Source organism: Thermobia domestica, chromosome 12 (assembly GCF_964235325.1).
Source record: "Thermobia domestica chromosome 12, izTheDome1.hap1.1, whole genome shotgun sequence".
Classification (NCBI taxonomy): domain Eukaryota; kingdom Metazoa; phylum Arthropoda; class Insecta; order Zygentoma; family Lepismatidae; genus Thermobia; species Thermobia domestica.
The window spans coordinates 210618576-210644438 of record NC_137465.1 but is presented as its reverse complement, the minus strand read 5'-3'; the positions used below and the strand labels follow the sequence as shown (position 1 = coordinate 210644438).

General features: G+C 37.4%; 1 protein-coding gene and 1 pseudogene across 1 annotated transcript in view; both read left to right on the top strand.

Moving 5' to 3' along the window:
- LOC145667016 (luciferin sulfotransferase-like) overlaps positions 1-20916 on the top strand; it is a 45934-nt gene extending 25018 nt beyond the window's left edge. Inside the window, exons 2-6 of the mRNA XM_081734702.1 lie at positions 4779-4875; positions 7741-7921; positions 12661-12781; positions 14728-14822; positions 20040-20916. Coding sequence (XP_081590828.1) covers positions 4779-4875; positions 7741-7921; positions 12661-12781; positions 14728-14822; positions 20040-20333 — 788 coding nt within the window. The 3' untranslated portion in view covers positions 20334-20916. The remainder of the gene's footprint in view (positions 1-4778; positions 4876-7740; positions 7922-12660; positions 12782-14727; positions 14823-20039) is intronic.
- A 3965-nt stretch (positions 20917-24881) lies between these two features.
- LOC145666247 (protein GVQW3 pseudogene) lies at positions 24882-25331 on the top strand (annotated as a pseudogene).
- Positions 25332-25863: the final 532 nt, after the last annotated feature.

Below are 25863 nucleotides of genomic sequence, written 5' to 3'. Positions count from 1 at the left end.
TTTAAAAAAATGAAATGTTTGAGTTTTCGTCCCACAGTTATGCCGGTTAGGCTAAAGTAGACGATGATGATGAGAAATGAATAAAATGGTGAAATGAAGAAAGTGGGAGGAAACGGGAGAACCCCGAGAAAACTCACGCACACGGTCTTTGACCATCACAAAGTTTACTTGGCGCGAGCTGGCATCGAACCAGGAACTTCATGCACCAGAGGTGAACGCTCTACCACTGAGCCAGAATGGCCCTGACCCTATATTTGAATACTACATTCATAAATCATGTTTAGATCGCATTAATTTAAGATCACCTGGTCAAACAAATCCCAGTATGAATTGCTTGATTGTTGTCAAATACAAGAACTCAATTCTCGCACAGTGAACCACTGTTCCATTTAGTTAGTAGTCGAAATTTTGATGTGAAAACTAGTCTTGTCTTTGTCACAAACAAGTTCCTTATCATTGAAGGTGGAAACAAGTTTTTTTTTCTTTTAAGAGATGTAGAAGGAAAATCAAGGATCAGAGAGTCAGATGCACTGGATTTTCAAACTAATATATTGAGATTGAAGCTCGACATTGAATTCTATAGAAAGGATTACTATCTTTCCTCTACAGGTGTGTTTGCTTTCTCTCTCTCACTAACATAATAATTTTATTTTGATTAAAAACAGACACAACTAGATTATGTTTGTAGTGTTTAGATATTTCTGAGTGCGAGTGCACTTTCCTTCCGTGCTCCCCTTCGTTGTTCATGATGGGGTAGCATTCTTAAAATAGTGGCTTTTAAGATTTGATCTCTCTGGAGAAAGGGGTGGCCAATGAAGCTATTGAAGAAGTGGCAAATTGCCTAGGACCGGCCCTGCTTGCCACAAAAATCCAAGTGGCCAATTATAGAGAAATGAGGAGATAGTGTTGATAGTTCCAATTATAAAGCAATGGTCAAGAGATGATAATTTTTCTAGAAGTCTTGCCTCAATTCTCGAATGATTCTTTCTAATCTTGTTTTGATTCTTGAAAAGCTTTTCTCTTGTCGGTTCGCAAAATTTCTTGTCTCGTTGTTCAAATGTACAGCTGTACTTTTAACTTTTGGAAGTATTCTTGTTGGAAATTTGCACTTAATAATAGTACATCCAAATGCTGTATAGAGATAACTGTTAATTAATAATTAGTATTAATTAAAAGAATATAAAAACGATCTCTAATCAATGTTCACACCCCAAAAAAAAAAAAAAAAACACAGTACACATTTAAACAGAGCAAAATTTCTGAGAATACCAACTTCAGAGATACCAATTAAACTTCTGACCTCTTATACGAGGGCCGTACAGCAAGTAAAGAACGATTGAGCATCGCTTGCGGCGCCGACCCCCCCCCCCAACCACTGCGATCACGTGCGCGGCAGTGAGCTCCTTCGCCTTCCTTCACCTCAGCAGTGTGGTGAGCCGAGTCTCAATACTGTGCGGTCACGCTACTTGTTTTTGCAGCGATTCAAAATGGCGGCACCAATCGAAAATTTCGCCAAATGTGAAGTACGGAGTGTCATTCGTTTTCTGAGTGCGCAAAATGTTAAGCCTATTGAAGTTTATAGGCGAATAAAGAATGTTTATGGCGATAGTCCAATGAACGTGTTATCAGTGAGGGAATGGTGCATTATGTTTATTGTCATTATGTTTATTGTTTAATCAAGGAAGGACCAGTATGCATGATGATCGGAGTGGGAGGCTATCTTTGGTCATCCTGCTTACAGCCTTGACTTGGTACCAAGTGATTTTCACTTATTCCCGAAACTTAGGGTAGTTTTGGGTGGAAAACAGCTCGCAAACAATGAGGAACTCAAGCAAGCAGCGACAACCTGGCTCAAATCTTTAGCGGCAGGTGAGTATATTATCGGCATTGAAAAACTGGTCCTACATTATAACAAGTGTCTTGACAACTATGGCGATTACATAGAAAAGTAGAGTAAGGTCCTGTGGCTTGTTAAATAAAGTTTTCTGCTGGTATCTTTTGTTTTTATTTAACCATGCCAAAACGTTCTTTACTTTCTGGATGACCCTCGTAGATGTATAACGCAAATAATAGTATTCAATTGATTAAATATTAGACAAAAACGTTTCATTAACAAATAACAGTGTCACATGTACACAACGTTTCGTTTGTATGGCATGATATTTTTTTCAATTCATGTTGAAACCGGAAGTATTAATAGATTTCTACCACATTTGGTTTTAGTACAGAGATTAGAGTGGAAATGGAATTATTTTTAGGACCCTTAATAGACTGGAGAACAACGCTTTTCTGTATTTTTATTCTCTAGTGATCAAAGTTCAAACGGAAAGTGGTTGATTTATGCCATTTCCGGTATGAATTGAGAGCTATACCTGTTTTATGTAGATCAGTATTGAAACCGGAAGTGGTAATGAAATTCAGTTTAAGCAGAGAGCTAGGGATGAAGATGAAACATATTCTTGGAGAGCTTAGTCAATTTCAGGAAACCATTTCTCGTTATCTATTCCCGCTTTTGGTGTATAAGGCATCAAAGTTAGAACCGGAAATACTTGGTTTCTGATACTTCCGGTTTAAATATCGCTCCCATTCTAACTTTTGACTCTCTACATTCTAGCCAAAATTGATGGCAGTCCTTTAAGTAGTTCTTGAGATGTTTTGTCTCCCGTTCTGTAAAATCTATTGATAGTGTAAATATATAAATAGGTTTTGGTTGGCAATAAATAGATCCTTCAAAAATTAATTTATGTACACTCATGTCCGAAATGATTGTCGCATATCTATAACTGTCTTATTGTAAGAATATAATTTGATAATGATTTTGCAGGGTACTTTTAATACTGATACTACGTGTATAATCGGGAAAAGTATATCTGTGGTAAATTTCATAGGAAAAGAATTATAAATAAGAAAATTAGAATGGGTAAAACAAAATGTTGTTAAATGGACAAGAAAGTTTTATTTTCGTTTTATTGTTCTTATTTACTGCTCTTGTCGATTATACACATACTAACACTATAAGAAATATCGGGTGAATTCGTTATCAAATTATATTTCTACAATAACATATTTATAGACATGCGACAATAATTTTGGATATGAGTGTACAAAGTAGGCTACCTTAATTTTAATGTAGAAATATTTTCCTTAGTAAAAGATAAGTGAATATATCATTAATAGTTTTTTTTTTTTTTTTTTAACTTTCACCCCTGATTCTATCCTTGGCCATGGTGGAAAGACTAGAAGAGGTTGTGTGCACATGAGGCCTAGAGTGCCGTTGTGGCTGTGACGTCATCTGAGTGACAAGGGACAACAGGAAAAGACGCTGCTGGAAGTGACAAATGAAAATTGTTTTGTGTTCGGTTAAGTGATGTAGAAGAATAGTCCGCGGCCACAATGGAGAACGACCTTCGGTGAGCCAAGAGTCCCGGTGCCTCCATAAATTGTCCGGGCCTCACAGGATGCGAATATTTTTGCTTAGATCTTTGCTTCGATATCCGACAACGAAACACATATATGTACCTGAGCGGGGCCTCCCGAAACTTTATATAAAAATCGACGCCACTGCTGGACATACGACTTTGTGGTGATGAATATTGTGTCCATTTTTTTTTTTTTTTTCGTTTCATTCCACCAGTTTTGTCCACTTAAACATTCACTTACATTATTCATCTATCTCCTTTAGACTAAAGGGTATAACCATAGGACTACTATTTAATAATAATAATAATAATAATAATAATAATAATAATAATAATAATAATAATAATAATAATAATAATAATAATAATAATGAATTTTTAATATTTCTGGAGAATTTACTCAAAGTCGTCTTTTGGTCCTTCGCATTAAACCTGTTTTCAATTTATAAGTATTTTACCGTGTTATACGAAGTACTATACAGTATTTACTTCTTTCGTAATATTAACTTTCAGGTGCAGATGCTGCTTGAAATCACATGGCTGTGAAATCAATAGACTTTCCCTCCCTCCAAAAAAGTTTCTAAAATATTAAAAGGAAAATAGTACCATTGGTCATCGAAGCACAAAATAATCTTGATGTAATTGTTAAAAGTTCCTCCTTAAAAACGGAAAGAAAGAGAGCCGCTTGCGTGTTCGGTTGCATGAACGCTACAACCGGACTTATTAGCATTAGTCATATGGTAGGAAGCTCTTACTTTTAATGTAGAAAGACACGTTTATACGTACGTCGTTCCTGTCTTCTCGTATTGTCTCAAAGTGGTTGCTGTCACTTGATAACAGCAAATGAAGTGTCGTAATACATAGTTCGCGAAGTTCCTCACTTAGCAGTGATTTTACTCACCACTCCATGCATGTTTAAAGGTCAGACGTACATTGAGGGCCAAGCCGAGGTTCGTACTGTGAGAAATTCAAGAAAGCCTCGCACCGCATATTCACATACTAGACAAAGGCCTCTTTAATATTTTGACTGAGGCACATAGGCCTCTCCCCATTATCTCTTGCCTTCCACTGATTCGGCTTGGCTGTCCTTCCTTTCATCAATATACGGCCGGCGTGATGCAAGTAACAAGAGAGATAATGGGATGCAATGAGAAGCAGAGAGCGCACTCATACGTCTGCACAAGTCTTTGATTTTGCAGCCACTGATTCCACATCCAGCGAATCACAGCTGCCACCATAAAGTTTCCAGAACACTGTGTGTAAATGTACAATGTTCTTTAATTAATTCCTGTTTTAATATTTATTCGTATTTTTGTCGTACCTTTACATATTGATTTTTATTGTTCGTTGTCCTTACAGGAACAACATGGACTCAGGAAATGGTGTGGTGTATTGTCAACGACTTGGACTTTAAAGCAGCTCAACAACCTTTGCCGGAACGTTTCCCTTTTCTTGAGTAAGTTGTCTTTTCTATTTGTTAATTTTTTTCAATTACACAGGAGTATTAAATTACTGTAAAGACTTTTTAAAAAATCTTCTGGGTACGGCCTTGCAACTATTTCATATATTTCGATTATCCCCCTGTTGTGTTGCTGAGGTGAGTTTTCCATCACATGTCAAAGTGGACATTTCATTCGGACCAAGTTATTACTGTCGACTATTGTTGGACTAAAGTTCGTATGTCTATATAGTAGTTAACACCAATTATTTCGGTAACAGCGTCAATCAATTATTTTGACAACAATACCAAAGTATTATCAGGATCATAAGATCATTATTTTAGATAATTAGCACACAACCAAGGGCGCCGATCCTGGATGGGCCGAGGGGGCCCAGGTCCCCCCAAAGCTGATGTGGGCCCCCTATTGTATTTATGAATATACAATATTTGTTATAATTTGAATGCAATTTGTCTTAAAATCCTCATATATATACCTTCTGCATCTGAATGGGCCACCCAAGTTTACAGAGAAATCGGCCCATTCAGATGAAACGAATGAAAGTGAAAGAATTCTCTTTTAGTAAATTTTCTTTTATTTCAACTATTTCTGAATTATATTTAAATTACATTAAATGCAGGGTCGCTTGGCCTTCAAATCAATTGGGAACTATATAATAACTAGCACAAATATTTATTTCCCAGGCTCAATTCCTGCTGGAATGAGCATTGGAATTTATATACGGAGGTTTGGATTTCACCAATGTCTCATAATACCTCAATGCATAAAAGAGATGCTTTCAACAAATACCAAAAACTTTTTTTTTTTTTAAATCATATAATTAAGAATTCATCAAAATCTCTACACATGATTACCCTTTCCGTTCTACTGCCACATTGTGTTTGGACTTCCTGAAGTGAACAACCTTTTTCTTTACTAAGTAACAGTTCATCCTCTGGTAATTGCTTGTAATTCCTTACCTCATCCAAATCTTCCTTTAACTGAGCAATCACTTCATCTCTTTTTAATAATTCTGCTTTCATTCAGTGGCGGATTCAGGGGGCGATTTCCCCTCAGAAGAGGAAACTTTCTTATTTTATATATATAAATAAAACCAATCCCAGAGTTTGGATCTCTTAAAAGTAGCAGTATTCCAACCCACCGCCCACCCCCAGAAGTCCGTCCTGTATCCGCCCCTGCTTTCATTATACTCTTAATTTCTTGTTTCATCTTCGAGAAAAATTCTTCTTTGTTCTTCTGCCTCTTTACTAGTATATGATCCAGTGAATCTACTTGACTATGCTCATTGGAGAAATTGTTCAAAAATAATGCTTGCAATGGTGGATTTCTCCATTTTTGCGTTTGGGGGAGTGATAGACAACAACGTGTACATGGATTTTCTCGGGGTACTCTCGTTCGTTTCTACATTATCATTCCATCACACTTCCATCACGATTCAATTGCCTTGATCATCTGTCTCTAGGGTTGCCAACCGTCCGATATTTTACCGGACAGTTCGGTTTTTGACCTTGTTCGGTATCCGGTACGACCTCAAAAAACGGATGTTAAATGTCTGGTAATTTTTCCTCTTACTAATCATGTTCTCTGTTCTATTCAGATTATTTTGGAGTGACGAAAGGAATCGTTTGTCGATGAACATGGTTAAAGCAGAGCTCATAATTCGTTTTGATATCGACCTGTCGTGCTCAGAATTTGCTGAAGAGTTGAAGGCAGGAAAATTTACTGAACTTATCATAACTGCTAAAGGTCAACAAAAGTACATTTTCAAGAGCACTGTTTCATTCTCAGCTACATCTTCCAGTTAAATAATGCATCCAGATCCAATAAAAGTATGTAAGCATTATGAAAGATTACCAGCCCCAGCAAAGCTGGTAAGACTTATTTTTCAAGTATATTTTGTGCATGCCATAATTATATTGCCAATTACATTTGGTTTCCTGTTTTAAATACGATGTATTATTGATGATAGACTACAAAATTGCATGTACCGACTTAACCAAAACTGGAATAAGTTAGTTTAATAAATGCTTCAAAAGTAACTAAAGTTATTAAATTCGAACTCCGAATCCCTGAATTTTATGTGAAGTAACCACTTGTAGGTTGTTCACATTTTTGACGAGCAATGATGGCAGAATCTTAAGAGTGTACGTACTCCAGGAGGGTGTGCGGTATTTTCATGTGCAAATGTTGGCAACCCTGTCCGTCTCCCTTAGCCTAAAGGGCATAATCATGGGACGTTAAACTGAAAGATGTCATATTTTCGCGTTTGAGGGATTTGCCCAAAATGATAGGGAGTTTGTCCATTTTCGCATTTTGGGGGATTTAACCATTGTGGTATTTGTTCAAAATGAAAGTTGGAATTATTATGCGTTTTCACCAGGGGCGGATCCAGGACCGACTTCTGGGGGGGCGGTGGGTTGTCATACTGCTACTTTTAAGGGCTATAAACTTTGCGATGGGTTTTATTTATATATATAAAATAAGAAAGTTTCCTGTTCTGGGGGGGCGATCGCCCCCCCCCCGGATCCGCCCCTGGTTTTCACCATTGAGGGATTTGGCCTAGATCCATTAATTTCTATCACTTCCGGTTTGATTAGAGTATTATGGGAGGAAATGGAACCGATTCTTTGAACGATGAATCGATTCCAAAAACAGCTTATCGTTCGTATCACTTGCCGTTTTCGCTCTGACACCAGTCGACGGACAGAGGGTTATGACCGTTCTACGTATTAGGCTTCCACGTTTATGCACAGAATAGTTTGAAAGAGTAACAGATCGACTAGCCACCATTTTTAAAAATATTTCTTGCTGTTCCTAAGGTAAAGAATAATATTAATATTTTTATTATTGTTTTCTTTCAGCCATACACCTCTATTCGACTACGAAGATGTCCTCCCTAAAATGCCAGACCTTGCCAAGACATTGCCTCCTCATGTAACGGACTCCATAGGGTATATCAATAACCTCAAATCACCACGGTTCATTAAAACCCACATTCCATGGCAATTACTACCCAAACAACTCTCTACGAAGAAACCAAAGGTGAGACTATAGTGGCTTCTTTTAAACTTTACTAGCTTATACCCAGGTATTTGGGAAGCCGAGAGTCATTTGTAGTATTTCATTCTGTACGAAATAGAGTAATTTGCCCCAGTGTATCTCTTTCTTATTAATGTGTTAATTACGGAAAGAAACAGAAAGGATAACTGCTAAGGTTCTTCACTGACAGCAGAAAGGAGGGAGGGTGTACTTCATTGCAAGCTATTTGAATTGTCTTGCATTCGCAACGTTGCAGTGCGTCAAATAACAAATTGCAAATTTTCTGAAGATTACTTTCGAATGTTCAAATCAATCCATGTTCTAAAGAAAACTAAGGGTAAGTTTATCTGGCAATAGAAAAAATTCTCGTTTAGAATCAAATCATGAAACCGGTCTTTAGAAAGACATCTCGAATAAACAAGGATCATTACACCAACTAATTGACTCAAAACGTAAAGATATTGAGTAAAATACGAGAAATGCATTTTAAGTTAGATCAAAAGTATTAACTAAAGTTTCAACCTCCCAGTTATTTATTTATTTATTTATTTATTTATTCGATGAACATTTTCTTCAAAATCGGTAGTAACTTAATGTTGATTATAATAATAAATTTTCAATTCTCCTACTACATCATGTAACCATGTGAATATATTTACGCTCGACCCTAGCCATAGGAGCTAAATCGCGATTCTGATTGGTTGGAGTTATCCGTTTCTCGCCACGTAGTATACATATAGCACAAATCAAACGCTAGCTGCTGTCGATTCTCGTAGCCGAGCATGCTAGCGAGCGGGCTAATAATAATAATAGGTGCTTTTGGCGTGGGTTCAAACCCGGCGCAAGGAAAGTTTATTTTTAATTTTTAAAGATTTTCATCATCAAAATAAGATGCAAATAATACACATTTGCCATTGTACGTAATATATAATGCATAAATTGTGCTTTTCCACCATTTACCTAGAGATTTCTTATAACACTTAAAAACAATTACATTATAAACCAACAGGAGAATAAGAAGTGGGACTCTCGCGAAGTGAGGGGTTGTAGCGGGTAGTGGGGAGTTAGAGAGAGGCACACACAACTTTATTGATAAGAAGTGATTTACTTGCGTTACAAAACAGCTGATCGAGTGAAGGGGGTTAGAAGCCCCACAGGACTCATTTTATTCCACCTTTGTCCCCATGATAATACTACGTGACATTACGTCACGCTTGACGCAGTACGTCACACTCGGGTAGCGCAACTTCGATATAAATCTAACCTCACCCACTTCCTTGTGACCAACTTAAAGGGTAGCGCCTGAAAAAATATATGCTAGCCATATTGCTTAATAGAAATAGTTTATGAAATAACTTTTTCTCCATTTGTAGTAAAAAAACCAAAAAGAAGAGAAGCCATGTTTGTAAGATTAAGGTTATTAACACTGTTAGGTTTTAAGGAAATTACGTCATCAGTGAAAGAATCGACTATCTTCTAAATTGATAGAAAGCAGTAACATGGCTATAGTATTAACATGGCTATACTAGAGACCTGCACGGGCCGAATGTTTCGGCCCGAGCCCCATCCAGCCCGAATGTACCAATGCCCGGCCCAGCCGAGCCCGAAAAGTTTTGGAGATTTTCGGCCTGAACCCGGCCCGTCCTGATAACTTTTTTAAAATGCTTGGTCCAAGCCCGGCCCGGGCCTGATAAATTTTAAAAGTTTTATTTTGTAACATTTTTCACGGGCACACTTCTTCAATGTTTGCCTTTATTCTAATTATCGTTTAACGAAAGTCAATAATTATTAAAGAATTGCAATTAATCGGCCCCAGCCCGGCCTGACCTTAAGAAAAATCAGTGTCGGTCCGGCCTAAAGAAATAACAGAGTCGGCCCGCCCAAGCCCGGCCCGTGCAGGTCTCTAGGCTATACACTATCGTTATTACGAATTCATCGCTTGTTTATTTCTAGTGACATAACTCAAAAATAGCCCTTATTGACTTATGAGCAGAAAATGAAAGCTAATCTTGATGTCTGTCTCTGGTATTAATTGTACAGAATTAATAAATGTTACAGATGTGCTTCCAAAACTGGGCGCTAGAGAGCACTTGTGTTTTCTCCGCGTTTCGAAACTTTCAAATGCTATTCCTGAAAGGTTAGGAATTTTGAGTTATGTCAGTCTTGAAACAAACAGGCGGGGACATGCATTACGAAATATGAATGAGACAGTAAAGTAATCGCTGAGCAAAACAAAACCTATTTTTATTATAAAACGAATATCGTGTAACAGTTTTGCCAACTAAACTCTGGCTTCATCAGACACTATCTAATATCTGATGAAGCTAAAATGTTCAGTTGGCAAAACTGTTAAACGATATTAGTTTTATGATAAAAATCGGTTTGCTTTGCTCATAATTAGTTTATCTAATTATGATATACGTATACTGTACTAATCAGGAGTAAAAGTGGGTCTGAGAAGGTAGGGGCGGTAGGATGTCACGCAGTCCCCCTGCCTATCTTTGCCTATTGTATTTTTTAGGAACTAGGGAGATGCCGTACAAGTTTTTTCTAGGTAGGGACGGCGTCCCCCCGCGTTTACCCGCACTTTTACCCCTGGACTAATGGAAGCTGGTATAATGGAGAATATTACAAATTAGACAGTATTTTAGCCTTCATTTATTGAAGAACCGGTTCGTAGTTCTTTGCACAGAGATTTAATGTTAATAAGTATTTGAATGCTTAGAACATACAGTGGCATGGCGGCCTGCAGCTGGTGGTCCCCTTCCCCTGGATTTTCGGAGGGTGTTCAGTTCTCGGAAACAGATGTCAAAATATGCTAATTTGTTCTCACATACTATACTTAAGACATTTATATTAAATATTTACTGTGGTTAAAGATATGTATGTAAATAACTGTTAGCTCATACGTAAACATATCAGACCTTATAGTTATGGGGGGACTTTAAGGTGTATGAGAGTGTTTGTATGTAATTGCTTTATTTCTCGGTAATTACTTTCCAGATCTGAACCAAATTTGATGAGCAAATAAAATAGCTCATAGCCAAATTAATAAAAATATGCTATATTAGGTGGCCGGACTCGTCTTATTTGTGATATTATAATTCCCGTATTGGCGAAATCTGAACAAAATTTTCTGGACAAGAAAAGTAGTCCATCGTTTAAGGAATAAATATAGCTATAATTGGTAGCTGGGCTGGGCTAGGGACAGGCTTGACTCGCCTTATACGTGGTACGTTATTTCTCGGTAACTACTGACCGAATCTAAATCAAACTTGATGGGCAAGTAATATATGGTCTAGGAAATAAACAATGATATATTTTGTTACTGGGCTCGTCCTGGATAAGCTTAGGTTGCTTTGGATGTTGTACTTTATTTCTCGGTAACTACTGGACGGATTTGATCCAAAATTGATAAACAAATAGGTCATGGCCAAAGCAATAAAAATTCTTGTATTTGGTGGCCGGACTTTGCTCGCCTTGTATGTGGCACTTTATTGCTCGGTAACTACTGCTAGGATCTAAACCAAATTTCAGGGGCAAATAATCTATGATGTAGGATTTTTTTAAATGCTTATTTTGTGACCGGGCTCATCCAGGGATAGGTTCAGCTCGCCTTGTGCGTGTTACTTTCTCTCTTGCTAATCACTGGTTAGATCTGAAGGAAAATCGGTGGGGAAGTAGCCAATCGCGTAGAAACTAAAGATCGCTATATTTGGATGCAGGGTTTGGCTCGACAACAGAGGCTGTATTCCAGAGGTTTAGACGCCAGGAGCTTCTTAGTTAAGTTCACCTCGGCTTATTGTTTTATGTAATGTATAGAGCACGGATTTCTATGCACAAACCAACCCCGACATATGTATGCAAATATGCACGAAAAATATCAACAATGTGCATTAAAAATTAACCTATTCAATGAAATATACACTAAGGAAATAAAATTTCTGTTTCTTACAAAAATATCTTACCTTAATGACCTCTGTTGCAGTGAACGCCTTCCTTAGGTTTTCTTCCGTAAACCCTCTATGTTTATCAGTGAGAAACGTTTTGTAGGTCGAAAAGGTTAGGTCCTTTTCCAATTCCATGTTTTCACCTTTAAACACATTTGCAATGTAACAGATTGTTTAGTACCCGGGATTTTTGTCTAATAATTGGCAAAATTTATGTGTCGCTATTTTCACAATTGAAAGTTAATTTACTTGCGGCTTGAGCAACGAATTCCACAAAATTCTTTCTGCGTTTACAAAGTGATTCAGTTCACTTTAAATATGCTACTTCCTTGTGATATACTTTGAAATATGCTAGTATGCAGCAATAAAGTTCGGAAATATGCAGTATCCCGCAAAGTTTACGAAATATGCATGCACATCAAAATTTATTCAATATATGCACTTCTATGCGCTAACTTTTGCGTCTCTAACAAATCGTTACAAGTCCGTCGGAAAGAGCGTAATTCTTTCCATACGTTTCTGCATGTTAATATAAACATTATTTTGCATATAAATCCGGGCTCTATAATGTATTATATGCAGGAATGCATCAAAATGTGTGTGTACTTACGACCGTGCCGACCGTACTTTTTGCCCCTCCTTCTGAAAAAATCCTGCGGGCGTACGTGAGTGGAACATTTAAATTAGTACTAATAACATGAACTTTAATTGTGCTCCTTTATTATTGATTGTTTATTACAATCCAAAATTCCATGTTGTAATAACTTTTTTATCATGCTTTCTTTGTTGCAGATTGTGTACGTAACAAGAAATCCAAAAGATGCTTGCGTATCGTACTTCCATCATTGTTGCCTTATGGAAGGCTATCAGGGTGAATTCAATGAATTCTGTGAACTCTTCTTAGCAGATAGCTGTAAGTAGTTATTCTTTTTTTTCTGACATCATTATTTTGAGTACAGAATGAAGCACTCGATTCTGTACCCGCTATTGTTACTATTTTTTTTAAAGGAATTGGTTTACCAAGTGAAACTCCGTTAAATACGCTGTCTGTCCGCCCAGGAGACAAAAGCTCTGAAGAACTACTTAATGGATCGCCATTGATTTTAATGAGGATCTACAGAATCACAATTTAGGAATAAAGTTCGTTCATGGAGATGATCCGTCCAGTTGATCCGAAGACTTACCTCCATGTATTTCCATAAGGGGTTATTATAAATTTGTTGTCTCTATGTAATATGCAACTCAACTGTACATAAACGTGATATCAGTTGCATACAATTCAGGTACTTTCAATATCTTAAGCAAACTCGTTCACGTGGTGTATACTTCTTAACACTGATGAAGATACGTCTGTGGTGTGACACGCTATAGCTGTTCGCCAGTCAGCTAGCTTATTGGTCGTCCACATATTACGTAACGCGGCAAGGGAGACAGGTTTGACCTTGTTACGAAGTGAAACAAGAGGGAGGAGGGGGTTTGCATCTTCGTTACGTAACGCATTTTTTGCGTGTAATTTTTATTCTTAGATTTATATGCAATTTTTAAACAAATAATTTTATTCTTTTCTTTTTTATATAAATAAATAAATAAATGTTTCTATAGTTTTGGGAAATTGTAAATATATAACTTATATAAAATAAATCATGCTGAAGGGATTTGAAGACGCTACTAGACACCACCATGACTGGTGATGAACCATGCGTGAATTATTTTCAATACAATAAAATCCGTTTTATGGCTATCACCGCATTGCATTTACGGCACACGAATCTTTTCTGGAGTTAGTTGTTAGAGATCGTAACCACCGCTTAAAAAATATATCATTTAGCTGAGAGTATCTACAAAATACGGTTGTTGTTCATGAGTATTCGTGTGCGTGTGCTTGAAAACAGGGCACTTAAGATGTATCTGTATATTCTGGAGCAGCGAATAGTTATTGTTTGGTCATTCGAGAAAACGATTGAGAATGTAACGTAACGAACCGGACTGCCTTCACCATTCCCAAAGAATCCACTATACCGACTTTCACAGGAACCGGAGCTATCCAGAAACAATTGTTGTCATTCTGCGAATAGGACGAAGCTTCATGTTCACCCTATCTTCGTGGAACATGAATTCAAAATTTCAAATAGTCTCTTTTGTCAGGCTTTGTCGAATGCGTTTAAATTCTGTAAACCAATTAAAAAACGGTTGTGCGTGAAAAAGCAGTGTGACCGAAACACTTTTTGAAATGATAATGACACTGCTTTTGCGTTAAACCGTACTTAAACCCCTAAAAAGACCATTGCACGAAAATCACGTCGCTCAAGCTTCATTGTTGCCGACTGACAGGCTTAAAGTAACCTACAGTTACAGCCATCTAATTTTCAAACTAACCAACCTGCAGTCTTGCAGTTATACCTTTCACCGCTAGAGGGTAGACGCTTTTAAACGTGATACGTTTCAGCACAGCAACGCTATTTGAATTTTAGTATCTAAAAACTTTCGGTAGATCCTTTATAAACTTTCATATAAAAATATATTCTTCCATATTTATTTTAAAATCTAGAATATAGATCATTGATACTCTAGTTTTTGACATAGCCGTCTTATCAGAGTTTTGTTATGAACTTTTGTAGAGGCTTTAGTGGGCCTATAGTTTTCTTTAGTAGACAAGAATTTTATTTATGTACCTAGATAAGTAATCTTCGTATAAGACTTGCTTAAATTATGAACAGTTAGGTTTACTAGCAATGCATTACACAAATATGATCGACAATTTTAAATTTCAAAAACTAAATTTTGTAAAGACTGGTATGGAATAAGACCCTAATAATTAGATATATTTCCGATTCACTACATTTTTGTTGCCTTTTTCAGTATGTTTTGCACCTTTCTGGGGACATGTTCTAGATTTCTGGGAAAGAAGAAACGAACCCAACGTGCTTTTCCTTACATTCGAGGAGATGAAAAAGGTAAGTACAAGATGCTAATATTTATAACTCTAATGAAATAAAATGCCTCTGCAGAATTCTCCTACTTTTTACAAAGTGCTAGTATGAATCAACTGTGGTTGTTACGTCTTGAAGAGTTGACCTGAATGGTTTCAGTCATTTATACTGTGACCTGTATTTTGGAATGTGAGTCACGTATATGAAGATCGAATTACTGTACGAAAATATATTACTCCTTAACTTCAAGAATTCTAAAATTGAAAATTAAACAACTGATATATTATTATTATTATTATTATTATTAAGTATTCTGCTTTTTGGCAGGTCCTGGAACTGTTTTTTTTTTTTTTTTTTTTTTTTTTTTTTTTAATTTTAGATTTAGGCCTGGAAATGTTTCTTGAACGTTTGTCGATCTTCAGCTTCCTCCTGTAATTCCCAGTATTTTCTTCTGTTTTTCAAATCATCGATCAGTATTCTTCTTCTTCCTATTCATCACTTTACTTCCTTCCTTCCTTGTATGGCGGTATGAAGAAGACAATTTCTTCGCAAGATATGTCCAATCCAATTGGCATTTCTACGAAGGATGCTGGATAGAAATATTCTCTTCTCTCTTATCCGTTTTAAAACATCTTCGTTTGTTACTCTCTGTTCATTTTATTTTCTCCATCTTCCTCCAACACCACATTTCGAAGCTCTCTAAAATATTTCTTCTCTAACTTCCGTAATGTCCATGTTTCTGAACCATACAGTCCAATGCTCCATATATAGCACTTGACCAACTTCTTCTTAAGTTCAATATTGAGCCTGCTAGTTAAGAGTGATCGTTTCTTGTTGAATGCTTCTTTAGGTATGGCAATTCTTGACCTGATCTCTTTGGTGCAGTAAGCATCTCTCGTCAAAATACTTCCCAGATACTTGAAATTATCAACCTCTTCAAGTACTCTTTGTTCTACTCTGATTCGTAAGGGCGTGTTTCCACGGATATTCTCATGACTTTCTACTTTTCGATGTTAATTTCCATTCCATATAGTTTTCCCGTGTCAACTATTTTATCAATAATCTCCTGTAGTCCTCCTTCGGTTTTAGCTATTATAACCGTATCATCTGCATACCTAATCTTGTTAATGATCTGCCTTCCAATCTTGAAATCTCCAATTCCCATTAATGCTTCCTTCATTAAACATTCACTGTAAATATTGAATAATTGTGGCGACATATTACATTCTTGTCTGACTCCTCTTCTGATCTCTACACTACTGGTTTCTCCTTCATTGAAGCGCAACTTCACTCGTTGTCCTACGTACAAGTTTCGAACGACACCGACCTCTCCAGTTAACTCCGATTTCTTTAAGTATGTTCAGAATTTTCGTCCAATTGACCCGATCGAAAGCTTTTTGCCAGTCGATGAAACACAAACATAGATCTTCCTTTACATCAAGAACTCGTTCTGATATAATGCTCATCAACCCAATAAGCATATCTGGTGCCTTTTTCTTTCCGGAATCCGAATTGATCTTCCTCCAATATCTCTTCTATCTTACTTTCCAGCCGCGAGTTCAGTACGAGTGCAATAATCTTTCCAGTATGGGAAATAAGGCTAATGGTTCTGTGATTGCTGCACATTTTGTTTGCTTTTTCTTGGACAATGCAATCATTGCAACATTAAGAAAACACATTGGCCATTCTGCACTCCGATAGATCTTGTTAAAAGGTAAAGTCAGTACTTTCATTGCATTGTCTCTTAATCCCTTGAGCAAATCTACTGGTATGTCGTCGTCTCCAGTGGCCTTTCTCCTTCGCATGTCTTTGATTGCTTGTACTACTTCACTTTTCAATATACTGGGTCCTTTTTCATAATCATCCACCTCTTCTACTTCGATCGCAATATCTTTGGGGCGATTCTTCTTATCATACAGATCTTTTATGTATTCCTCCCAAATTCTAAGGATTCCTTGATGGTCAGTGACCACATGACCTTGTTGATCTTCGATTCTAAACGTTCGTATGCTTTTGTTAGCTTTTCCTCCTAATTCTTGTCTTTCTGATACATCAGATCATATATGCTGGGCCGTTGAAGTTCCATTATTTCTTTACATATCTGTTCCTTGTACTTTTTATTTTTGGCTTTGTCCGTCTCGCTTCTCAATTCGTTATTCAGCCCTCTGTATTTATTGATGTCCTTGTTTTTTGTCCTGCGTCCATCCATCTTCTTAATCATCGCTTCAGTTAACCATTATTTTCTCGGTGGTTTTTCCGTCTTGCCAATGTTATTGTGGAGTGTATCGAATAGAATCTGTTTAACTTTTCCCCAACTATTTTCTACATTGCCGACCATATCGCCCATTGCACAGAATTTTTCTTCAATTTTTTTTTTTCACATCATCCTCAATATTTCTTAGTCGCTTCAAGTTCCATTTTCGATTTTGCTTCCCATTTTTCTTGATCGACTTTAACCAGGTTTGCACTTCCGTCACTAGGAGATTGTGACCCGAATCAATGTCCGCTCCCGGTAGTGCCTTCACGTCTCGTACACTATTCCTGAAACTTTCCTTCACAAGAATGTAATCTATTTGATAGTATTTCTTATCTCCTGGACTTTTCCACGTCGACAGCTGTTTTTTTCTTTTCTTAAACCACGTGTTTTTATCACCACCAGATCATGTTGCCTGCAGAAATCGATCAGCATTTGGCCCCGTTCGTTTCTTCTACCTAGTCCAAATGGTTCCACTGTCTTATTCGCAATTCCTTCTCCTACTACGCTATTCAAGTCTCCCATTACTATGGCGTTGACCTTACCTCTTCCCTTCTAATGCAATATGTCACTGAAATCTTCATACATTACGTCTACTGCATTGTCATCATGGTCGGTTGTTGGCATATACACTTGTATTATCACAATATCCACTGGTTTTGCACTTAGTTTCACAAACATAAATCGGTCACTGCAGCATTCCACTTTGTTACACTTCTTGCTACTTCGTTCTTCATTGTATCGCGACACCATTCTCAGTCTTAACGCCACCCGAATAGAACATTCTGTAATTTTCCGATACTGTCTCACTTACCGTACATAAATGATTTATAACGAGGTCAACTGTTCAATTTCAACTTTAGAACTTGCACCTAAGAAACAATAAACTTTTTATAGAGTGATTCGATCTTTATATCAATGACTTTACCTGTTGAAAAAAGACCACAATATACGAGGCTCGTTCGAAAAGTGTCCGACTTTATTCACAAAAAAAAAATGTGTATTTAGATACAACAGTCTTACATTAATCTACTTCAAAGTAGTCCCCTCGAGCTACCACACACTTTGCATACTGTTGGAAGCAGCGCGGAAACCCTTCTTTTGGAATTGAAGACCTGAATTGCATAACATCCCAAGCCCACTCTGTTTCTTCGTATTTTTCGTTTTTTTTTTTCTGTTAGCATCTCTGTTTTAAAAGCTATTCATTTGCATAATACGTAAATCCAAATCAAAACTTTTAAAAAAATACCAAAAAAAAAAAAGATCACCTAAACAGAATAGCATGCTAAGTATAATCTTCTTGTCTTTGTTCTAAAATCAAAAAAATACTCTGGTGGACTTGGGATGTTCTGCAATTCAGGTCTTCAATTGTGCGCAGCTGGTCTATCGCATTCTCCATTATCTCTTCTCTAGACTGAAATTTGGTTTCTTCAGTTTGTGGAAAAGGCGAAAATCACATGGAGCCATGTCGGAAGCCTGACAAAACACAGGGGTGTTGTGTTTGCCAGGAATCTGTATCAAATGCTTCGTCCCCAAAGGTCTGAAGCCCATTGCTTCGTCCCGCAAGCCTGTCGAATTTTGCGGATCGTTTCCACTTAAGGTTCGCGAAGCTTGAAAACGAATGGAAAAAGAACAAAGTGCAGTCAAAAGTTGTTCAAGTGTTTCAGTCATTTTGTCAAATGCTTCTGCAGCCTGAAAAAAAAAACACACACACACACAAGACTGCACATTAGGATCATCTACATGCATGTACCAAACCACATCTCCCTAACTACATTTTTTTTACACCACACTAGTAGTCACATACTTCTTCAACAAACCTCGTAACTGACTGAAAACGTTCAGGTAAACTTGTAAAATGCACCATAACAAGGTAGCTCTAAATTACCACTTTTTAAATAGTGTTCAAAATGTGTCAATTACTTCCGTTCAGTAAATACTCCTTACATACTGTATATACTCCGTACGCCATATGCAGAGTCATTTTCACGTATAATTAGCGTAATACTAAAGGCCTGACTTCACCTTTCAAGTGGTTTTAGGCAAAAATGTTAAGAGAACAAAGTTTTAGCTCTGCACAAGTTGGAGACGTCCAGCAATTTTCATTTCGGTAGGACAAATGCATGCTGAGATATTCAAAACAACGTAAACGCCTAAAATCGAGAAAACACAAACTGGTATAGCCGCTGCGTCGCCATGCGCTGTTGTAAAAAATAATTAATTGTGGTTTTGAAATACTTTTATATCGACTCAACATTTCTGAACAAATTATTATTTTTTTTATTAAAAAGGTCGAGAGGTAATTTTCCTTTTTTCTCGATCGTTTAGCATGAATTGACCCATTTATATTTTTTCACATTTTCACTAAATATTTCTTTTTCCTAAATTCTTCTTTCGCTATTCCTATCCTCTTTTATCTTTTGTTCACATTTCAGATCTTTACCAGTGTTTTTTCTCTTTTCCTAAATGCTTTTTTCGTTATTTTATCCTTTCTTCTATTTCCCGTTTATATTTCAATTTTCACTAATAATGGTTTTCTTCTTCAGCACAATACTCCACACAGAACATTTTATAAGTCTTTTTTTCAACTCTATTCAAGGTATCACAAAATAGATTTTCTTCCTCCTAAAGACTTCTTTTGCCATTCCTATCCTTGCTTTTATTTTATGTTCACATTTCATATCATTATTACGATAATACTACCCAGGTATCGAAAGCTAGTCACCTGTTCTATTTTCTCCCTCCTACATCGTCTATATTAGACACCGACCCCTTCGTTCCAATCACCATGGTTTTTGTCTTTCTAACATTTATTTTCATCCCATATTCTTCACAATATCCCGTCCAAATTATTTATCAGCTCTCTTACTTTGTCCCCATTACATTCTTCTCTTTAATACTCTTTTTCACATCATCTTCCTGTAGTTATGTAACGTCATATCAATCTTCGATTCAAAAATGTTTTATTTTGATAATTTGTTTTGTAGGATCTTCCAGCTGTTATTCGCAAAACAGCAGACTTCTTGGGGAAATCTTTGAGTGAAGATGATGTGGAAAGACTAGCCGATCACTTGAGCTTTGAGAACATGAAAAACAACCGCTCTGTCAACTATGAGCCTGTCATCGAAATTAACCGAACTTTCAACTTAATCCAGACGCCCGGCAGCTTCATGAGGAAAGGACAAGTTGGCGATTGGAAGAAAAAGATGTCACCCGAAATGTCGGCCAGATTTGACAAATGGACGGAAGAGAATACACGAGGAACAGGGTTGAATTTGTAAGAACGAGACCACGTCTTAAGTACAGACCGACTTCACATTCTTTGTATGATGCAAATGACTCTAAATTTCATGTGGTTATCACTAATAATACTGTATTACGATCCATACATTACGGGGATCAAGTTTTCCATGCAGATTTATTTTACAACTGGCACTCAATCTAAATACTTCTTTTCTTGCTTTGAAATAATGTTGAGTACTGCAAAAATTTCGTCAAGGCAATTTAATTGTTGAATATCATAAAACACTTTCCCCTCAGAGGGATTTACGAACCTTGAGAAAAGGTACAAATTTGGTAGATTTTATCAGGACTATGTAACAGGTTGAAAATCTTACTCCAACGATAATTCTAGACAATTTCTCTTGTCGACTGAACAAACTTGCTGTTGATATTTTCTTTTCGTTTATTTCAAGATGGGATTGTCCCCCCGTATAAGTTAGCCACCAAACGTACTCAGAACTTTCCAGACTGTAATCTGGATCATAACTGCCAAGACAATAGAAGTGATTGCATTATCATACTGTCATGCACGCAAGTGTCAAACAATCATTCCCTCATCAAAAATTTCTGGTTATTCTTTAATAGAAAGATAGTACAGGGTGTCCACTAAAATTCTAAAATGAAATTTCGTTACCTTTTCTTTACAAAACAATAAAATTTCACAATATTCTCAAGAGCGATTTTGGGTGCGAATTAGACAGTTTACATGCATGCGACAGAAGCGTGCTTTCCTAGCGATTTGGTAGCGTCTAAAGCCGACCATACAGATTCTTGGGGCGATTTTTGACGTTTTATAGAACAATATTTTCCAATCTATACTTTTATTTGTACAGATAAAAAAAAAGTCGTCACCCAAAAGCTAAATTTCGTGACCGATAGACATCCTGTAGTAGTATTCTACAAAATTAAATAGTTTCTAAAATTGTAACAAATTATTTGTGGATAGAAACAATTAATTCTACAGCTACATTAAAAAGTACTGAATATGTAACTTTTAATCAAAGAATTGTCTCTATATTAATTTGATCGCAACATAAAATATTAAGAAGAAAGAACCGTAAGAAGTTATCCTTTGTATTTGGGGGGTGGGGCTTAACTTCAGAAGCAAATTCAAATTGCAATCTTCGCTTTGAAAGCAATGCTTACTTCTGTATTTTTTAAAATATATATTTAAGTGTACTTTAACTTAAGATGTAAAGTTCTAAATAGGATTGCAGTATTTCGGGATATTCTTAGAAAAGGACTTTGGTCGCTATTCGTTTTGTCATCCTTGAAAATAATAGTATATTTTTCAAAAAAAAAAAAAAAAAAGCTATGACGTACACGTAAGTTACACGTTACTTTTACCTTCCCTTGTCATACAACATGGTTCCATTGTATTTACGAACATTTTATGGGAAAAAAATCTATTATCATGTAAACAGTTGATAACGTTTGTAATATATTTGATGTAAATAGTACATCACAAGAAAAATAGTTAACATTCGCATTACACATCACATTGCATGTTTTATCAAGATAGATAGTTATTTTTAAAAGTAAGTTTTTTTTATTAGAATTGGTAATGAAAAATATTGACAAAACTTCTATTTTTGTACTATGTATCATATATATAAATACACATGGAATTTCCATTCAGATAAAAGATGGATGTGTTATTACCTCAACTTTCCAACGATTTTGCACGTACTTGTATAAAGTTTTGCCTAAAATCGCAACCTCAGTATCTAAATGGTTTTTCATATTGTTTGTTGGAAGGAAAATGAAATTATATCAAGTTCTAGTTATAGATCCTTACTTGTTCAAAATATTAAAACACAAATCTTGTATTATTTAAATAATATTATATAAAAATGACTAGGGCAAAGTTATCTCAGCGTGAGTATACGAGAATTAAAATATACAGAACTACACATTTACCCGAGTCATTATAATAAGAATTTAGGGGAGAAAAAACGGATCAAAAGATTGCGATCTTGGCCAATAATTAGTTTTTGGATCAGAGGCCACAAAATTTTTGAACGGCCCCTGAATCGAGTTTTCGTATATTCTACGGAATAAGCACATCATACTGAGTTAAGTTACAGTTTGGGTTTGGCTACATTATATGTAGTTCTCCAGATATAAGGCCTACAAGAAAATTAATTGAAATATATTGGATCTTTTGATCCAAAAATTTGGATTTTTCGTCATCGAACTGCAGGGTGGTCCATAGGTCTTAGTACAGTGGATTCTTTTGGAAACAAACATGACTAAAGCAAATCTCACTAGCGGAGGGCGGACTTGGGTAAAGGAGCTACCGATTGATGCATGCGTGGTGAATGGCGGCCATCTTGGATCCGGGTTAATTTTTTCAAATAGGAAGGTGGGCATATGACACATCAATTAACACTGCTTTTTGCAGGGAAATGCAGTCCCGCAAGCAGAAATCCGTTATCATGTTCCGTTTCAAAGTTATGACACCCCAAAGTTGACAGTTTTTTGTTTCCTTGCAGGGAGAGCGACATGGCACTAACGCTGCAAGAAAGACGTGACGCCCCAAATTTGATAGGTTTTCTTTTCGTTGCAGGTAGAGCGAGATGGCACTGACGAAACAGGAAAGAATTGAGATCATCCTAATGTCTGGGAAAAGAAGCAGCCGTGTGATTGTCCAGGACTTCAATGCACGCCATCCCGAAAGACCTGAAATAAGCTATAACACCGTTAGCTACATCATTAGGAAATTCAGTTTAACTGGTAATGTTGCCGACAGACCATGGTCAGATCCTCCACGAACCGCGACAGATGAGGAGACATCCACAATGGTGCTTGCTGCGAGTGTGAAAAGTCCGAAGCGCAGCACAAGACAACTATCAACGATAACAGACGTACCACGTGCTTCCGTGATGAGGATTCTCAATACGAACAAATGGCATTCCTTCAAGCTGCAGCTTGTCCACAACCTTTCAGACTATGATCCAGACCGGCGCATGGAATTCGCCAATTGGGCTTCGTCACAATATGACCGAGATCCACATTTCCCAGTCAGCGTTCTCTTCACAACGAGACAAACTTTTATTTGGATGGGGAAGTAAATCGCCAGAACATGCGATATTGGTCGGATGCAAACCCACATGCGATCAATCCCTGCAAGAGGGTTACCCCTGCTCATATCATGGTGTCGTGTGGCATATGGAACACGTCGATCATAGGATCCTTATTCATTCCTGGTACCCTAAATGGTGTCCGATATCTGGATATGTTACAGGAGTTGGTGTTTCCGTTGCTTCTCCGCCCTGATGCCACCTTGCCGCGAATTTTCAGCAAAATGGTGCCCCACCGCACTATGCGCTGCCTGTGCGGGAATGCTTGGATCTGCATTTTCCTGGCCGTTGGATCGGTCTCCGAGGCCCTGTGGAGTGGCCTGCCCGGTCGCAGGACCTCACTACCTTGGATTTCTTTTTATGGGGAAAACTTAAAACACCTGGTGTATCAGAAGAAGATTCGTGATGTTGCACACCTACAGGGACGTATTCAGGACGCCTGTGATAGTGTCACCCCCGCTGTGTTGTGGGTTCAGAAGGACTGGATTAAGACTCCGGTTTGTGTTGCAATGGACAAGCAACATGTGGAGCACATTCTGTATGTGGGACTTTGGGGCGTCATAACTTTGGAACGGTACATGATAACGCATTTCTGCTTGCCAGTCTACATTCCCTGCGCACAAAAAAAGTGGTAACTGATGTGTCACATGCCTACCTCCACTAGTCAGATTTGCTTTAATCATGTTTGTTTCCAAAATAATCCACTATACTGACTTAAGGACCAGCCTGTATACAAAAATACAGGGTGAAAAAAAGTATCCAAGTAAATGGATGTGAGATGATCATAATGGATAGATCTCAAAATTTCCCAATCGATGAGTTGATTCTACTTTCAACCAGGTGTTTCAACAATATTTGTATTGTTATGGAATTTCTTTCTCTGCAAAATTTCACTGAGTCCAATGTTGGAAGAACTGAATATATGACCAAAATAATTTATAATAAATGAAGAGCTCGATGGAAAAATACAAGAAGTTACAAAACTGAAGTTTTTGGCAATACAGTGAAGCTTGCCTATGTCAGTCACCATGGGTTCCATTGAGAAATGACCAATTCAAAAAATAAATGAAAGCATCTCAAAAACTTGAACAAAGAAAGAAATACCAGCTAAACACTATCTGGAATTTCCTTTTGTGGATCAAAATGCCGGCAGCCAAACAGTGGCGACTACATAAATATCAGTATCCAGGTGTCTACATTCATACTATTAGTGCTGTAGCAGGCAGTGCTAAGAAGCTCATCCAGCCACGACGTGGCTGGAGAACATACAGGGTTCATTATGAAAGTAATGAGCATGATGCTACCCTGACTCAACAATCCACCGCAGCGCGCGCTGCCGGTGCGGAAAAAGTAGTGGGTGGTCTGTCCTTCCAAACGCGCCCGGAGTCAGTCTCTTGCGAGCAGTGACAGCGTGTGGATGTCGATCCGCATGAAGCACGTTTTTACAAGTTGTAACACGGCGCGATGGAGGGTTCGCTCGAACAACGCTACGCCATAAAATTTTGCGTCAAGTTGGGTAAGAATGCTACGGAAACTCACCAGATACTGAAAGAGGCCTACAAGCAGGAGTGTTTGTCAAGATCCCAGGTCAGAAAATGGCAGAATTCGTTCAAGAAGGATCGGGAGGAGGTCGCCGACGAGCCCCGTTCTGGACGCCCAACAACGGCCAGGACCGACGACAACGTTAACCGTGTGCGTGAAGTGTTGCGCTCAGACCGGCGTGTAAGCATTCGACAAATCGCGGACATCCTAAACATGTCAACATTTGCGGTACATAGGACAGTGACCGAGGACCTGCAAATGCGAAAGGTCTGTGCCAAGCTTGTGCCGAAGGTGTTGACGAACGAACAAAAAGAACTTCGTGTTTTGCGCTGCAAGGAGTTGTTGGCATTGTGTGAAAGTGATCCGGACTGATGACAAACAAAAGCATTGGAACACCGTGCAAAACATTCAAGCCCATGTTACAAGGTTTTTAAAAGCCATTCCAGCCGAGGGCTTTAAAGATGTTTTCCAGGCGTGGAAAACACGTCTCCAGAAGTGTATCGATGCAGAAGGAGCGTATTTTGAGGAATTTTAAAGATTTGTAAAAATCGGAACAAAACAGTTCTTCTAAAGCAATGCTCATTACTTACATAATGAACCCTGTAAGATTCATCATCATCTTCCTTCACACTGTCCCTGAGGAAGCTAGCAGTAAGAACAGTGAAACGATCGTCAGTTTAGAATTAAATCATATGATATTATTATCTGCTAATACAGGGCAAGTCAAAATGATGGACCCAATTTCAGAAATTTATTCTGTGAAATCTAATATACACATTTTTGTGAGACACGTGCTAAGAAAGGAAAATTGTCCAAGATTTCTTCAAACATATCACAAGTGTTCTGTATGTGAGCATCTCGCGTAACACAAAACACTCATCAAACCGAGTATCTCCTACCAAAC